The 18,341-nt window shown below is 45.8% G+C and overlaps 2 protein-coding genes across 3 annotated transcripts; one reads left to right on the top strand and one right to left on the bottom strand.

Moving 5' to 3' along the window:
• The first annotated feature begins 2,309 nt into the window (after nucleotides 1–2,309).
• LOC109741367 (AT-hook motif nuclear-localized protein 10) lies at nucleotides 2,310–6,052 on the top strand. The gene is made up of 6 exons (XM_020300448.4): nucleotides 2,310–3,066; nucleotides 3,150–3,797; nucleotides 4,334–4,386; nucleotides 4,863–4,994; nucleotides 5,193–5,354; nucleotides 5,506–6,052. Exons 2-6 carry the CDS (start codon nucleotides 3,263–3,265, stop codon nucleotides 5,734–5,736), a joined length of 1,113 nt encoding a protein of 370 aa, XP_020156037.1. The 5' UTR covers nucleotides 2,310–3,066; nucleotides 3,150–3,262; the 3' UTR covers nucleotides 5,737–6,052.
• Nucleotides 6,053–7,071: 1,019 nt separating this feature from the next.
• Nucleotides 7,072–10,116, bottom strand: LOC109741368 (geranylgeranyl transferase type-2 subunit beta 1). 2 transcript variants are annotated; one of them, XM_020300449.4, is made up of 10 exons: nucleotides 9,904–10,116; nucleotides 9,660–9,813; nucleotides 9,446–9,562; nucleotides 8,786–8,852; nucleotides 8,539–8,687; nucleotides 7,977–8,110; nucleotides 7,797–7,895; nucleotides 7,596–7,671; nucleotides 7,383–7,493; nucleotides 7,072–7,300 (listed from the first exon to the last, which is right to left on the bottom strand). In XM_020300449.4, the coding sequence occupies exons 1-9, from the start codon at nucleotides 9,964–9,966 to the stop codon at nucleotides 7,393–7,395; spliced, it is 960 nt and encodes a 319-aa protein (XP_020156038.1). In that variant the 5' UTR covers nucleotides 9,967–10,116; the 3' UTR covers nucleotides 7,072–7,300; nucleotides 7,383–7,392. The 2 variants fall into 2 exon arrangements, with proteins under 2 accessions (XP_020156038.1, XP_073362114.1); XM_073506013.1 differs by having other exon boundaries at nucleotides 9,660–10,071.
• Between the last annotated feature and the right edge of the window lie 8,225 nt (nucleotides 10,117–18,341).

Below are 18,341 nucleotides of genomic sequence, written 5' to 3'. Positions count from 1 at the left end.
AATGTTTAAACTTGTGCCAAAACTCCACATCAACTTAAAGAACTTAAAAACTGCAACTTTTCTTCTTAAAGTATATTCACCCCCCCTCTAGACACCTCTTCTCGATCCTTTCACCTACGGGTCCGTAGTTAGTAGCTAGATGACTTCCTCTCTCTCTTTTGATTCTCAATACAATGGTCCCTTGAAGATCTATTTGATGTAACTCTTTCTGCGGTGTGTTTGTTTAGATCCGATGAACTTTGAGTTTATGATCAGATCTATGTTTTTATCCATGAAAGTTATTTGAGTCTTTTGATCTCTTATATGCATGATTACTTATAGCCTCGTATTTCTTCTTCGAATCTTTGGTTTAGTTAGGCCAACTAGATCGATTTTTCTTGCCATGGGAAGAGGTGCTTTGTGATGGGTTCGATCTTACGGTGCTTGATCCCAGTGACAGAAGGGGAACCGACACGTATGTATCGTTGCCATTAAGGATAACAAAATGGGGTATATTTCTACATAAATAGATCTTGTCTATATCATGTCATCGTTCTTCTTGCATTACTCCGTTTCTCCATGAACTTAATACAGTAGATGCATGTTGGATAGCGGTTAATGTGTAGAGTAATAGTAGTAGATGCAGGCAGGAGTCAGTCTACTAATTTTGGACGCGATGCCTATATAATGATCATTGCCTGGATATCGTCATGATTATTTGAAGTTCTATCAATTGCCCAACAGTAATTTGTTTACCCACCGTATGCTATTTTTCTCGAGGGAGGCCACTAGTGAAATCTACGGCCCCCGGGTCTCTTCTTTATTATATTTGCCTTTGAGATCTATTTTTAATCACTTTTATTTTCAGATCTATTAATCCAAAAACCCAAAAATATCTTGCTGCACTTTATTTTGTTTTGCACTTATTCGCGATTTATTTATTTAATCTATCATATTTTTATCCCGTCAACTCGACAATTTCTGGCACCGTTACCCGAAAGGGACTGGCAACCCCTTTAATACGTCGGGTTGCAAGTATTTGTTCTTTGTGTGCAGGTATTGTTTACGTAGTGTTGCGTGATTCTCCTACTGGTTCGATAACCTTGGTCACATCACTGAGGGAAATACCTACCGTCGCTGTGCTGCATCATCCCTTCCTCTTTGGGGAAATACCAACGTAGTTCAAGCTGCATCACCAGCTTTCCTTATAAACTAACCAATTCTCTCCACCTTAATGAAAAGGCAGAGCTCCTATCAGTCACTCAAAAAATGAAGGAGAAGAAAAACAACAACCATATTGTTATCACTCGAACTCTATAAGACTGAATCGACATTGAAGTTTGTTTGATTGCACCACGTAACAAAAATCTGAGAGGCCCAAGTCAATGGGAAAACTCTTTCAGAATATAGTGAGACTTAATCCTCATAAAAATACCAACAAGATCCAATTATACTGATCAAACAAATAAGATTACTCGTTGTACCACAAGAATCGGATTAGCAAGCGTGTGACGTCAAGTAGTTGCGTTCTAATAATTTTGTGAAAAAAAAACCCATTTTATCGGTTGTCCCCGGATGGACACAACTAATCCATTTGTTTTGTGTAGTTGTACGCATGTTTTAGGAACCGTCTATCCCTAAAATGCCTAAAATTTCTCTTGTATCAGTCACTTTTACTCCGGGCCATCTGATCATGGATGAACGTCAAGATCTCCTTCTTCCTTCCGTCAGTGTTCATCTTCTTCCCCGATCCTGCAGCCCTCTCGGACCCAACCCTAACCACCTGCCTCCGCCTCTCGCTGCCGGCAGCTATCGAAGTCTCGCCACCCCGCCTTTCCCTTGACCTCCCCCCACCGCCCTTGCTGACCGCCGCCCTGGCCATCCCTCTAAGCCCCGCCTCATCGGTGAAGAATTACGGCGATCCCTTGCACCTCACCCCTAAAGATAGATAATGGGGCAATTGCTCCCCCCTCCCCCCTAGAAGATAGTGGGGCTGCCTCTTCTCCGGCGATCCCATCTTATCCAGCGAGCTTGGGATGAACCGGGAAAGGTAACTGATGCGAAGGAAATTTTCGGGCACCTGAAATATAGCAAACCCGCATGTTTTAGGACCATTCGTTTGAAATGCAAACGGAATCATAAATTTCGGTATAATTCTAGTGGTCTCATGTCAAGATCTTTTAACCCGCCGGTGGCCCCCAAAATGGCAACCTAAAAAAACAGAAATACTGGTTTTAAATATTCTAAAACATAGAAAATCTAAAACTATTCTGGCAATCTGGTCAAACAGAAACGTGCTCTTATTCTTGGGCTCTATCTGCGTGCCAGTTGGTACTAGCATGCTGGGAAAATCGCCGTGGTTCAGGCCAAGTGGCCACAGTGGAAAAGAGCAGAGGTGTAGCCTAGGCAAGTGAGGCCAAAAGCCGAGAGGAGGATCCGGGAGCAAATACCACATATTCGGGGGAGCAAAGCTGTTAGACACCTGCAACCATCCATGATCCATCTACTACTCTGCTCCCCTCCTCACCTTCTTATCTGCTACAGCAGCAATTATATATTTCCCCCGAGGCAATTTCGGCGTGCTTTACTTACCAGCGGCCTGTTTTTCCTATCCCTGACACAAAAAGGCCAAATCTTTTTTTGTTAATTAGGAAAAAGAAAGAGCGCGTGTGAACTGGCGAGGGTGGGAAAAAAGTGGGATATATTGGAGGCTGTAGGCAGGAAATTATGGGAGCTGGGTAGGAGTAGCTCAAAAATCTGTGAATTCGTTTCTTCTGTCCCTCTCTTGTGATCTTCTCCGTCTGTAGCGCTGGAGTGAGCTCGTGATGTCTCCATTTTAGGACGGAGGAGTGTGCAAGTGTGCTTCTTCCTCTTCTTCTTATTATCATTTCTTTTCTGTTTGCACCCCAGATATTTCCTTTTGCTGCAACTGTTGGGCTCCAAATCTGCTGTGGTTCGTTTCGTCTTTGAATCCGGAGGGAGAAGGGGATCTGCCATTTCTGTGCTCGGCTCACCAAATTCTTGCTCGAGCTTGCTCTTTCTCTTCTCTGTGAGATTTTACCGTCCCCCCTTTTCGGTTTCTTGGAGGTAATTTCTTCTGCTGTAAAACTCTGGTTTGCCGCTAGAAAGATCTCGTGTTTGACCGGCGATGGGTTTATGGGTTTTCGCAGCTTCCTAATCCCTAGTCCTAACCTCGCTTGAGCGCTCGTGAGCTTAGTTAGCCGTGTGAAAATCGCGGCGTTGAGTCTTCTCGTGCAAGAATCGGTTGCTGCTGCCGCTAGCCATGGAGGTGAGGTCCGAGCAAGGGCTAATGGCGGGAAGGGATCTGTTCGGCTTGCCTAAGAGCCAGCCAGCGCCGGCGCCGGCAGCGCCAGCAGCGCCGCCGTCCTCCGCAGCCATGCAGAGCGTGCGCATGGCGTACACCGCGGACGGCACGCCCGTGTTTGCCCCGGTGAGCTCTGCGGTCGCGCCGCCTGGTTACCAACCGGCTGGGTCTGCAGCACCACCACATGGCTCTAGCATGTCCGCTGCTCGGGCCGCCGGAGGTAATGGCGTCGCGGCGCCGCCGGGCATGGGTGAACCGTCGGCGAAGAAGAAGCGCGGGCGGCCAAGGAAGTACGGGCCCGACGCGGCCATGTCTCTGGCGCTGGTGACCGTGCCGACGGCTGCAGGCTCGCCAGCTGTGACACAGGGTGCTTCTGGGCGGCCGTTCTCACCCACGCTGCCGGGAAACTTCGTGCCGTCGGCGTCGCCGGATGGAGGAAAGAAACGCGGCCGGCCCAAGGGATCTACCAACAAGCCCCGCGTGGATGGTGCTGGTAACATCTCGATTCCCTATTAATATTCTATCTTGAACACTATTTGCATTTTTCAAGATTTTGGCTCCAAGAATAGTGATAACTGAAGCTCATCATTTTTTGTGTGTATGGATTTGTGGTAGAATATGAGTACAGGTTTCTCTTTGAACTGTGGTTAAGTGTGCTATTTGTCTCTGGTCAGAGGCTAAATGAGATATATTGCACACTCTACACTGTCAGAATTAAAGGGTGAACTGCTAGGAAAATTTAGCAATCTAGCACTCCCTTGTTGTTTTCCTTTGATTGATTCAAAATTGAAAATGTTGGTAAGGCAGGTTTACCTAAAGCATTTACAGCGATTCATGTGTTGATGCATTTCTGAGATATTTAATTTGATGCTGTTTTCTCCTTGAATTATGGACAATACAATTTTTTTTGTTTGAAGGGTCTTGTTTGCATATTTTTATTATATTAATGTGACACTGATGTTTTGTTGACTTTGCCTCTGTTGAAGTTCTCCTTTGCATAGTTAGTCCTAAGTTTAAGCTATTTTGCAGGGCCGGCAGGAGTTGGATTCACACCTCATGTTCTTACAGTTCAAGCTGGAGAGGTATAACAATATTTGAACTTCCATGCTATACTCAATGATGTTTGAAGCATGAACTATTTTTAATCAGTTAAGCTTATCCCATTGCATTAAGATAATATGCTGCTGATGGTTATGTGCAGTTTTTCTAGTTTACCCTCCCAATTCTGACCGTATATATCTCAATCAACCTTCAAATTCGATATCCTAGAGCACAAATTCCAGTCTGCACTAAGCCAACGTTATTTTGGCCATGGTTTCATGTTGTGCTTTAGAAGATTTATAATTTGATCATGATTTTTATTTATTTTACTTATTGATGCTTTGCGGGTTTGAGCCTCCTTTTCGGGGTTTTTTATATGCTTTGCTATCTATATTTTACTTTGCTGCATAACTTGGATGCTACATCTCCTTCTTCTAGAAAGTGTTAAGCTGGCGAGTTCTGAAGGTATCAGCACAGTTTTCAACTAACGAAGAATATATTGAACTCTATTTTTCAGGATGTATCGTCAAAGATTATGTCATTTTCTCAGAATGGGACTCGTGCAGTTTGTGTTCTCTCAGCAAATGGTTCCATATCAAATGTAACACTTCGTCAAACTGGTACATCAGGTGGAACTGTAACATATGAGGTTTGTTCTTTTAACCAGTTTGAAGTAATTCAATCTGAATTATATACGAGGTTGTGGGCCGTTTGCAATAAAGCACGCAAGATGTTATCATGAGGCAACGGGCAGTGCAAATCCCTGCATAGTTGTGGGTTCAGTGTCCATGTACAATGTACAACATTTCACTCACCAGTGCTGATTATTTTTTTCTTTCCTCCACAGGGCCGATTTGAGATACTGTCACTCTCCGGGTCAATCTTCGTAACGGACAACGGAGGCCAGCGTACCCGAACAGGGGGCCTCAGCGTTTCATTGGCAGGTCCTGACGGTCGTCTCTTGGGTGGAGGGGTCGCAGGACTCCTCATAGCAGCTTCTCCAATCCAGGTATTGTTTTCTACCCCGCAATTTTTCATGTGCTAACAAAAGAAAAGTGTCAATGACATGAGATGCTCTTATTCTCTGCATATTTTCTCCTCACTAGATTTCAGAAAAGGAGATTCGTATCATTTACCAGTATTACTCGTGTTGTATGCAGATAGTAGTGGGAAGCTTCAATGCTGGTGGGAAAAAAGAGCCAAAGCCGCAGGCTCCTTCTGAACCTGTACCACTGAAGGTCGTTCCGAGCACTGGGATGGCGGCCAACAGCCCCCCTTCAAGAGGCACATTGAGCGAATCGTCTGGTGGCACCGCAAGCCCGAGACATCAAGGCTATGCGTCCACCAACAATAACCAGCCGCCGATCTTGTCCAGCATGCCCTGGAAATGAACTCAGCATCCTTGACCGAATTCAGACATCGATAGACTGTCGGTGAACTGCCTCCCTGGCAGGAAGTAGAAGTGTCACTTCTGTCTAACTAGCTCCCATTTAGTCGTATAAATCAGAAGTTTAATTAGGGAGCATTGTAGCTGGTATAAGTGGTAACTGCAGCTGCTGTGTAGGTCGTCTCAGCTTGAATTTCTGTGCCAGTTAGTTGTTTATTGTTGTCTTGAGATGATGTATTTAGGTATGATCTTGTGACCCTATGAGGCGCTACGAAATAATTATGTTTTCATGTTCAATCAATTCATGTAAATTTCATGTATGTCCTGCAAAACTTGTCTTCTTACCTGATTTGTTCAATGCCCCAACAGCGATACAAGAATTTGACACGCAAGATAAAACTCGTGAAAAAACATATGGTTACAAGCATAATCAACACAGCAACTGGCAATGCTCTGGAGCAAACGTTCTTTACCGCAGTATGCTAACCATTGGCTTCAGCGGTCACTATATTGCAACTCCAGTTAGTTAAAGCTTCGAGCAACTCTAGCAGAATCGCTGAAATCTCGTCTCCATATTCGCTGAAAAGGCGATCGCCAAAATTTATGGAGGGTGACTGCAACTCAGATTCGCTATAACATGGGGATGCATATTACTGTTTGGGACCCACCTTTCATTGGGAGACATGTTCACCTTCTCCAAAACTCCCAACGTCTCTCTCTCTGCTCAAGTTCACTCCGATTCCTCTCTCCCACTCCCCGGTCTCGAGTGTGGTGGCCGCTCTCTGCTCCATCCCCTACCCGTCGACTCCTTCCTCCCGCTCGGGCTCTACTGCTGACGCAGCGAAGCACAACTCCACGAGGCCAACAATGGTGGGGACGTCGAGCTCGCTAACCGCAGCAAAATGAAGGGGAGAACGCGGGATGGGTAGCAGCAACGGAATTGCGCGTGCAGCGTCAAGGCGGGCTCAAGCCGGAGGTGGAACTTCCCTCCCGCCAGAAATCCCATGGAGGAAGAACACCCTCCAAAATCACCCCCACCCCCCCCCCCCCCCCCTGCCTCCAAATACACAGGCTGGAGGGGGAGAATATTGAGTGCCTTCGGAATGTTTTGTTGAATAGCGATCCATATAGCAAGAATCTGCTCAAGCATTTTTTTGTTACCTCTCTAGCCTCTATATGATGGTTATTATGGAGGGAAATGGTATACAGCCATTCGGCTAGAGTTGGTCGGCCAACCAAGATGCTCCCTCCGTGTCCCATAATATAAGAACGTTTTTTACACTACACTAATGTCAAAAACGTTCTTATATTATGGGACGGAGGGAGTAATATTGAAAGATTATACTATTAATCTTGATTGAATTTGATTCTCAGTCCTTGGACGTTACACTCTTCTACATAACCAAGTGTCCGGATTTCATGGTAAATATGAGGTCTGCACTAACGTTCAAAGCCATGATCTCATGCATGGGAGTGATCAGAAACATCAGTGCGAGCTACCGAAGGAGGGGTAAGCTCTCCACTCGTGCTGACCTGACGCCAACGCAGTCACAACATGATCTTCCTAGCTGTGAACCAATAGAATAGGAATGAGATATATGTCAAAGAACGAAACACGAGGTGAGTTAGAAAAGCAAGAGCTGAGCCAACCTAAGGCACACTACTGTTGTTTTGTCAAGAAGATCCTGTTGACAACATCTAAAGGGAGGGCGTAGGCAGGATCGATAGGCTTCACTCCAGGATACTCCATCAATGAAAGCCCTGTTTTTGAAAGAGGCTAATTAATTCAGCAAGGAGTTTATGACTTTGAATCATTCGAATAGCATACTGCAAGATCCCTGTGGGAGGAAGTAATATAAATACCTGCAACTCCAAAGTACGTGTGGTAGATATCGACCGCATTATCTGGTCTATCTGAAATTCCACCATTTTCCTTGTCCTGCCAATGTAAAAAGTTGTGACAATATATACGGTAAACGGAGAAAATTGATCTTTTAGATGATGGGAGTTAGAAGTTGGATACATAATAATCAGAATTTCAGAGCAAGAATCATGAGCAGTTACCTGACAGTTCAATATGAACTTTGCAAGTTTTTCCTTGTCAATCCAGTGCACTCTATCAATAATTATCAAGCTTGATAACACCCACCATGAGTAGCACACCTATTGCGAGCAGTTCAATTAAATCTATGGTACAGTGAGAAATGCAAAAGGTGCACAATCTGAGAAAGTAGTCAATCTCACATCAGCAAGTTTCTCAGGACGCCCATTGAGCCCTCCATCTCTACACTGGCGCTCACAGAGCCACCATCCAAGGAGATCTCTATCAATGTGATGCAAAGAGCCGGTGATTGCGAGAGCACCAACACAGCAGAATACTGCACAGAATGGATACATGTTTTCAGGTTATCTGACCGCTATAGAGTGACAACTTGGAGAGAAATAAAAAGATCAAGGAAATAACCTTGTGAAAATGCAAATTTCAGGTCATCATAGGAGTGCCACAATAATAATCATAGCAAATTGATTGGATAAACAGTAAATATCTTGCATTTTCCTGAAGGAAATGCTTTTTATGTTTGTACAACCAACAGCGCAGTCAAGAATAATCAATTCTATCCCTTTTCTTCTTCCGGAATACAGATAGAAATACAAATAGACAATCTGACATGAATCTGATAGGGCATCATACTAGAACACTTGGAATCGATGGACTTTCAGTAGGATCTATTTTATTGACAAAATTACAGTTCTACTCAGGTACCATAGCAGTATGATTTGAGAGTAAAATCAAGATAATACATACTCTGCCCAGCGTGAGACTCCCCTCCTGGCATAGCTCCAAATCCGCCGTCCAAGTTCTTACAGCTAACAATATATTCTACAGCCTTTTCCACATTAATTTTGTGCAGACGATGCAGTAATGACAAGGTGCATATGGAGATATACGAGAACCTACAAGATATATATCACATTCATATTAGTAGCCCACACAGATGCTGCATTCAAATAAAACACATGGGTAACTCAAAAAGAACAGCTAAGGTGTTTACCTAGTATCAACTTCACCCCAAATATCACCAGAAAATGATCCATCCTCATTTTGAAGTCCAGTAATATCTGACACAATTTAGATAGGAAAAATAATAGGGTACAAGATTTCAAGCTCAGGGTGTGGCTACTTCAATTCATTCAGAAAACGAAAGGCTTGCAGAAGCTTACAATGTTATTACTACTTCCGCATTTCATGATATACAGCATGCAATTTAAGTCAAGCCGGAAGGCAATCACATACCTACTGGCTAATGCAGCAGATTAGTGTTCCAAAAATTTACTGTGTCACAGCCACACATTATCGATCATCTACCAAGTACTATCTCATATGGTGGTATTGTATTCTGGATGCAGCAGTAGACTAAAATTTTGACATGCTGCACCTAGTGAGGAAATTGGTGGACATTGTTCATAGATGCTAAGCTGCGCGTTAACATAACTCCATAAAACCATCCACATTTCAAGATGCAACGTTTTCTCCTTCACTGCTGAAAGGAAAGGTAATGTAAATGCAACTATGTTTCAGCTTTCTTACTAGCAATTCAGGGAAATCAAGCAGCTCCAAAACAAGATGAGAGATTTGACTACAACCATTAGGACGCCGCTAACTGCTACAGCAGGAGCAGCATGAAGCTCACTGAAGATCTTGAAAAGGATACAGTCAGCAATTTTGTCTGCATCAAGAACATCGAGCCGATCGAAGAGGCAGAGGACCTGCACGGCGCTGAGCGTGTAGAGGACATGCGGGTCGTGCCCCACGTTCCCCCCGAACCCACCTGCACAGCCACATCCCAAGAAGACACACAACTGAATCATTTAAGAACCGAGGATCCAAATCGACAAAACCAAGGCTCCCCCCTGCAGTCAAAGTACCAGATTCCGGGTGGTAGCACGACATGATCCAGTCGACGACCTCGGCGGCGTCCACGGCGTGAAGCTTGTGGAGGAGGTCGAGCGTGGTGAGGCCCCAGTAGGCGCCGCTGGCCCGGAGGTGCTCCATCACCAGCGACTCGAACGAGTCCTTCTTCTGCGGCAAACGGCGAGGAGGACGGATGAATTGTCGCCGGAGACGGTTCGCATCCGAGAGAGGGTATGGGTTGGGTGTGTGGTTGCTTACCTTCTCCGCGGTGACGATGTAGCGGACGTGCTTCTCCGCGGCGAGCTCCCCCTGTTCACCCATGGCTTCCTCCTCCTCGCTTCGCTTGGTTAGCGATGCTCCGTCGACGACTGCTGTGCTCTTCTCCGCCGCGAGCGTGTTGGGATCAGGGGAATCAGGGGCCAAGCCGATGGGTTACTGGGCTAGTCGGGCCTGTGGTATGGATTGTTCGGCGAGATGGGCCTCGTGGATCCATGAGCGTTTGGAAGCCCACATCAACGGCCTTTTTTCATGCTTCTCCTCTCGTTAGGGTTCCTTCTCCTCTCGGCGGCGACTCGGCTCCTCCGTAGAGATCGTTACTCCCCTGCTGTCCTCCTCCATCGCCGGCTTACCGAGGCCTCTAGGCCAAGGTAGAAGGGCGAGATTGGGATAGCTAGGGCCCCTACCGCATGCGGAAAGAAACCACGGGCAAGAGATATGATCGATGGCCGATGCAGCGGAAAGCTCGGGTTCCTCCGAACTCGAAGCAATGATGGCAGAGTTGGGACTCCAGGAGGACGACCTGCAGGATGTGATCGTGGAAGAAGACGAGCTCCCGGAAGAGGCGACCCGCTGGATGGCGATTGCTAGGGTTCATACTGACAAACCCTACAGTCAGTATTGGTTCTTTCGGAACATGAGGGTGGCATGGGATCTAGCCCAGGAGGTGAAGATCAAACCACTCGAGGAAAACCTCTACACACTACAGTTTTCGTGTCTGGGTGATTGGGAACGGGTTATGGAGGATGGACCATGGAACTTCAAGGGGAAGGCAGTCGTGATGGCACCCTATGATGGGTTCACTAAGCCCTTCTCCATAGAGCTCAATAAAGTTGAGATGTGGGTGCGAATACATATGATTTTCCTCAAGGATATTTCTCCAAGATCAGAGCCTTATCATCGACAGTTGGGGAGTTCATCTATGCCGAACCAATGGCGCAGGATTTTGAAGGGAATTTCGCTCGTGTGCGTGTAAACATTGATGTCACTAAACCCTTGAAGAACATCGTCTCCCTAGTGGTAAAGAAGAAGGGAGAGGTTCAGATGGTGCTTTTTAGGGTTAAGTACGAAAGATTGCCCGATTGGTGTGCGGTGTGTGGATATCTCGGACACACCTTTAAAGAGTGTGGAGACGGGGTTCACCCCCTGAAGGCACTAGTGTTCAAGGAATTGCGAGCAACATGGTTTCGAGGCCCGGGGAGGGGCCCTGGAGAAAACTCTGGGAACAGAGGTGGCTGAGGCAGGGGTCGTGCGGGCCGCGGCAGCGGTAGAGGAAGAGGGGGCATGCAGAACTCGAACACGCCCAGGAAAGAGGATGACACCGTGCTGAACACAGTGGATACTGATATGACAGATGGAGAGAGGAATCGCAAGAGGGGTGCTTCTGCTGTTGCTGATCCCAAGATCCCCCCAAACCCTCCTTCTCATAATGGAAAGCGTCATCTGTCGATGCTTCTACCGGCTCCAGAGATACCCCCGAGCCCCTCGACGAAACAGGAACCGAAGAGGAATAAGGCAACAACTACAGCTCAAGAGAAAGTATCAGTGAAGAGTCTAGCACCTAGCAAACAAACTGATGCGCGTTTGGCGGGCCTCCAAGGGGGGTCGCGCCAGGCGCAATGAGTCTACTATGCTGGAACTATCGTGGGGCTGGCAAACCAGCGACAGTTCGTGAGCTTCGTGATCTCACGAGGCAACTTGCCCCCTCTATAGTTTGTATTTTGAAACCCAAATAGAGGGCTCTCGAGTGGAGAATATGGTAGGCTCTTTAGGCCATGACAAAAGTTTTGCAGTGAGTAGCTCTGGTAGAAGTGGGGGCCTGGGAATATTTTGGAATGAGGAAATAAAGCTCGAAGTTTTTGGTTACTCTGAGTATCACATTGATGTTGTTGTTGAGGAACTAGTGAATATTAAGACAAGAATTACCTTTATTTATGGGGAAGCGCAGGTTAGTGAACGTTACAAAACGTGGGACTTGCTTCGTGGAATAGCAGGGCCCAACAACCAGCCTTGGTTAGTTATGGGCGATTTTAATGAAGTTCTGTTGCCAATCGAGCATGACGGAGTAGGAAACAGAAGCCAAGCCCAGATGGATTCATTCCGGGACGCACTTGACACTTGCGGCTTAACTGATATCGGTGATATCGGTTATAAGGGAAGGAACTGGACTTTTGAGAAGTAAGTAGCACGTGGAACGTACACTAGGGTACGGTTAGACAGATGTGTGGCGAACGCAGCGTGGTGCATGGCTTTTCCCAACTCAATTATAGAGCATAAAGAAGCAGCGTCTTCTGATCACGTACCTATATTCCTCGACGTGGGAAGGATGCATGCATGGAGAAGGGACCCATGCAGCTTTAAATATGAACTATGCTGGGAGAGGGACCCCGCCCTCCCGGAAGTAGTACAAGCTGCATGGGCGAGAGGCCCGACAGATTCTGTTGCCGGCATGCGCGACAAGCTCCAGGCACTGGCAACTGACCTATTGCAGTGGGACCGCCAGCACTTTGGTAATGTGCGCTTCCAAATAAAGTAGCTATAGAATCTGCTACAGGAGCTGCGAGGATCCCCAGGAAGATCCGGGCCGACAGCAGCAGAAATCAAGGTAACATATCAACTGGTGGAACTTTATCACCGAGAAGAAATTCTATGGAGACAAAGGGCAAGAATTGAGTGGCTGAAACATGGTGACAAAAACACTTATTTTTTCCATCTCCGAGAAAGCCGCCGTCCCAGGAAAAATCAAATAAAGGCTCTCTAGAGGGTTGATGGCCAAGTAACAGAAGATACGGAGGAGATGGAGACCATGACAACTGATTTTTGTAAACATCTGTACACTTTGGAAGGGGTTCAGGACATGGATCAAGTGTTTGAAACAGTGCCAAGGAAGGTAACTGATGAGATGAATGCTACTCTAAACGCACCCTATGATAGCAAGGAAGTCAAAACCGCTCTCTTCCAAATGTTTCCAACCAAGGCACCTCGACCGGACGGCTTTCCATCACATTTTTTCCAACGTCATTGGGAGACATGTGAAGAAGAGATCACTAGGATGGTTCTACGTATAATTGATGGAACGGAGTCAGCCGAATGTATTAATGAGACCATTTTGGTCCTTATACCGAAGGTAAAGAACCCCACCCTTCTGTCTCAATTCTGCCCAATCAGTTTATGCAACATCTTTTATAAGATCGCCTCAAAAGTGATATCCAATCGCCTAAAGCAAGTATTACCTGACATTATATCTGAGGAACAGTCTGCTTTTGTTCCTGGAAGGATGATAACTGACAATATCATTATTGCTTACGAGTGTTTGCATTTTATGAAGAGGAACAAAGCAAAGAAACACCAGTCGTGTGCTTTGAAGCTGGACATGATGAAAGCATATGACAGGGTTGAATGGCCATATCTCAAGGCGATTATGCTCAAGTTGGGTTTCTCGGAGAGGTGGGTAAGCATTGTCATGAACCTGGTATCAACAGTGAATTTCTCGGTGATGTTCAATGGAAAGAGGCTTGAGGGATTTAAGCCGACTCGTGGTATAAGACAAGGGGATCCGATTTCACCATACTTGTTCTTGCTAGCAGCAGAGGGCCTGTCGTGCCTGCTAAATCTATGAGACAGTCATCCAACATGGAGGGGTTACAGGTGTCACCAGCGGCACCGAGGGTTAACCATCTCTTATTCGCTGATGATAGCCTGCTGTTTTTCAAGGCAAATAGTGTGGGGGCTGAGGAAGTAAACCAAGTCTTGGACATTTACTGTAGAGCCTCTGGTCAGAGAGTCAATCATTCTAAATCATCTATTTATTTTAGCAAAGAGTTCCGGATAGCACCCGTAATGATATCAAGGTGGCTCTAAATGTACCCAATGAAACCCTGAATGAGAAGTATCTTGGGATGCCCTCTGATATTGGGAACAGTAAGAATGGAGCGTTCAAATATTTGAAAGATCGACTATGGAGTAAAGTGCAGGGCTGGATTGAAAGTTCTATGTCGTCGGCGGGGAAGGAAGTTCTTGTGAAATCAGTAGCCCAAGCCGTTCCTGTGTACTCCATGCCGTGTTTCAAATTGCCAAGGGGCTTGTGTGAGCACCTAAATAAGTTGATAAGGAAATTTTGGTGGGGCTGTAAGGATGGCAAAAGGAAGCCACATTGGGTTTCTTGGAAGGAGATGACCCAGCCTAAAGGAATGGGGGGTTTGGGCTTCAAAGACTTTGAGCTTTTCTACATGGAAATGCTAGCTAAGCAGGCGTGGAGCCTTGTCCAACAACCAGAGAGCCTTTGCGCACGATTGCTTAAGAGCATATATTACCCGGGGGGAACTTTCTTGAACTCTGAGTTGGGATCTCACCCAAGCCAGGTTTGGAGAGCCATAACAGAAGGAAAGGACGTCCTGAAACAAGGACTAATTCGGCGTATAGGAAATGGTCAATCAACCAGAATATGGGAAGACAATTGGATCCCGCGAGAAGAGTTGATGAGGCCGTATGGACATCTTCAGCCAAATCCGCCTGTATACGTATCCGAGCTCATAGATGAAACTTTAGTCTCATGGAACAAGCAGCGGGTGCATGCAACGTTCCTGCCCATGGATGCAAGGAGCATACTCGGTATCCCTCTGTGCACAAAAAATATAGAAGATTTTTGGAGCTGGAGCCATGAGAGATCGGGTTTTTTCTCAGTTAAAAGTGCATATCAGATGCTTGTAAGTACTAGGGCAAGAAGGGAAGCTTGGCTGGAAACAAGAGCGGGATCTTCTAGCACGTCACAGGAGGAGGGAGCATGGAAAACACTTTGGAAAGTGCAAGTGCCCGCGAAAATCAGAATGTTCTTGTGGAGACTATCAAAACACTCCATACCAACGAATGATGTTCGTGAGCATCGACACATGACTGACTCCAGCGCATGTGGCATGTGTGGGCAACCGGACTCGTGGAGTCATTCTTTGCTGCAGTGCACTATGTCGCGGTGTATATGGGCTCTAGTGGACGAGGACCTCTCTCAGCAGCTAGCAGTTGTAACGGAACCAAACGCGAAGCAGTGGCTGTTCACTCTTATGGAACTGTTATCCCATGATCAGTTCATCAAACTCACCGTTACGCTGTGGGCAATTTGGTCAGCACGCTGCAAAGCTATCCATGAGGGTATATTTCAGAGTCCACAAAGCACGTATGCATTCATTTGCAGGTTTATACAAGAGCTCGACCTGGTTAGAGAACCAGGGCAGAATACCTCAAGACGGGGAGTGGGTGCAGTCCACCAAAATCAGCAACCAAAAGCCCCTCCACCGGGGGTGGCTAAGATACATGTTGATGCCGCATGTCGTAGGGGCACAGGAGGAGTCGCAGCAGCAGTGTGCAGAGATGCTAACGGAATTTTCATGGGGAGCTCAGCTCTATGCATAGCAGGTGTTGATGACCCTGCTGAAAGTGCGTTATATCGACTAGAGGGGGCTGAATAGGCGATTTTTATGAATTCTTCACTGAGGAATTTGCCAGTGAGGAAATTCCTTAGCGAAGAACTACTTGCAGCGGAATAAGTACTCAAAATAATGCATAGCAGAACACAAGCATGGTCATCATGATGAAATGAAGACAAGCACAGAGTACAGAAAGCGTAAACACAGGATAGCTCAGGATGAAGACAAACAGACTGAAGAAATTGAACTGAGGAAATTGAGAAAGTCTTCAGTCAAAGTCTTCAAACACAGATATGAACAAGTGCACAACACAACAATGAGGAAATGAAAGAGTTGAGGAAATAGAACTAGTTGGCTTGGTGAAGACAATGATTTGGTAGACCAGTTCCAACTACTGTCTCAGTTGTACGTCTGGTTAGGGCGGCTAGGTATTTAAACCTGAGGACACACAGTCCAGGACACCTAATCCTCACCGTATTCCCCTTGAGCTAAGGTCACACAGACCTCGCCCAATCACTCGTGGTAAGTCTTCAGGTGACTTCCGAACCTTCACAAACTCGGTCACTCGGCGATCCACAATTTCCTCTTGGATGCTCTAGACCATGACGCCTAACCGTCTGGAAGAAGCACAGTCTTCAAAGGTAACAAGCGTCGGATCCACACAGGATCAATCTCTTCAGTGATGCTCAATCACTTGGGGTTTGTAGGTGTTTGGGTTTGGGTTTTCCTCACTTGATGATTTTCGCTCAAAGTCCTCGGAGGATGGGATGCTCTCAAATGACAAGTGTCAGTTTCTCTTGGAGCAGCCAACCAGCTAGTGGTTGTAGGGGGCGGCTATTTATAGCCTAGGGAGCAGCCCGTCATGATAAGACATAAATGCCCTTAAATGATATGACCGTTAGGTGGGTAGATATTTTGGGACACCTGGCATATAGCACAACAACGGTCGAAAATTTGAGTATCAAATTCCTCAGGGCTATCATGTTCCTCACTGTGTAGGCAATCCGCACTGGCGAATTCCTAACTCCTCAGTCAGAACAAATTCCTCAGAGACCAGAAGAACTTCGTCTCTGTCACTGAAGAATATGACTGAACTGTATGAGATTTCCAATGGCTTCACTCGAAGGGATTGGTAGGTGTAGGATTTTGAGTTGAGCATCACATGGAAATTTTTCCTTAGTATTTCCTCGACCCCCTTTAACAGTACGGTGTTTCCTATGACTCAAGAAAGGGAAAATGAAACTAGGAAAACAAAAGTCTTCACGCTTCATGTTCCTCAAATGAATACCAAGTCCTCAAGGTCACACCAATTTCTTCACTTTCAAAGTCTTCAGAAAGTCTTCAGAAATCCAAAGTCTTCAGTCGAAGAACTTCATTTTTAGGGGTCGACTTTCTCTGTAAATATCAAACTCCTCATAGACTTATAGACCTGTGTACACTCATAAACACATTAGTCCCTTAACCTATAAGTCTTCAATACACCAAAATCACTAAGGGGCACTAGATGCACTTACAATCTCCCCCTTTTTGGTGATTGATGACAATATAGGTTAAGTTTTCAACGGGGATAAACATATGAAGTGTAAATACTGATATTGAGGAATTTGATTGCAAGATATAGAAGAACTCCCCCTGAAGATGTGCATAGTGAGGAATTTGCTTTTGAAGCATTGCACACTTGAAGAGTAAAATCATGGAGATCTCCCCCTATATCTTGTAATTCATACACGCATTTGACATAATATATGAAGAATTTGAAATGCATGATGAAATATGGTGACTGATGTAATTCAGCATGCGTGCAATAACATTAACGAGGAATAAGCATGCAGAAGAAACAGCAAAAGTATCAGGCCACCATAGAGTTTAAGTTTACAACTTGATCCAGCAAAGTCATCAAAAGAACGAGAGTTGCAACTTAGAAAAAAAACACCCATATATAAGATAGACCCGCTTGAAGACTAACTCAAATTTCTCCCCCTTTGTCATCGAATGACCAAAAGGTTCGAAAATGAGGACTAACGCCCCTGAAGAATATCAAGTTGATGAAGGAGCGTTAGCATTGTCGGGGTCGTTTGTTGTAGTAGGGCCTGCCGCAGTGTCGTCCAAGTCTTCATGTTCATTAGTGTCACGTGATGAAGAATAGGAACTGGCCACCAAGGAAGGAACCTTGACCTTCTTGTACTTCTTCGGAGGAGGTGCAACCCAGTCAAAATCATCCTTGAGACCCATTTTCTTCAGATCTTCTTCACCATATATGTGCGACAGAACAACCCAGGTGCGGTTGAGGGTTTCATGAAGGTAGTAATGGTTTTTCTTCACTGCATTGTGGGTAGCAGTCATGTTGTGAAGAATTGAACCAAACTGACGCTTGGCCCATTTGTGATTGCGATCAACCTTCTGGTGAAGACCAAGGAGAAGCTCACAGTCAGTCATCACCCTGGGAGCTGTGCCTTGAGGATTTTGCTTGGGTGCGTTGGCGGCAGAGTCATGGGTGGCAGAGTCATCATTGGTGGAGTAGGATGCATCCTTGCGAAATTGGCCATCCAATGGACGAATGCCTTCATCAATTACGGCAGTAGCCTTGCCCTTTTCATCAGCTGAGGAAAATGTCCGTTTGAGGACTTCAATCGGGGGCAAGTAGCTGCAATGGTTCAGTGTATCATCTTTGTAGTTGAGTGAAGACCTTGTTCTTATGAATCTCATAATCCACGGAGCATAAGGCTTCAACTCAAATGGTGACATTGCGACATTGGCCAGAGTCCTCATGAAGAAGTCATGGAAGTTGACGGGAACGCCATGAATGATATTGAAAAGCAGATTCTTCATGATGCCAACGACTTCTTCTTCATTCGAGTCATGGCCCTTGATAGGACTCAATGTCTTCGTCAGAATGCGATAGACAGTCCGAGGCACATACAACAATTCCTTCACAAGGAATTTTGTTCTTGGGTCCTGACCTGGCTTCAAAGGCTTCATCAGCACTTGCATATACTGATC

This window comes from Aegilops tauschii, chromosome 7 (genome assembly GCF_002575655.3).
Source record: "Aegilops tauschii subsp. strangulata cultivar AL8/78 chromosome 7, Aet v6.0, whole genome shotgun sequence".
Classification (NCBI taxonomy): Eukaryota; Viridiplantae; Streptophyta; class Magnoliopsida; order Poales; family Poaceae; genus Aegilops; species Aegilops tauschii.
This window is presented reverse-complemented; position numbering and strand designations above follow the sequence as displayed.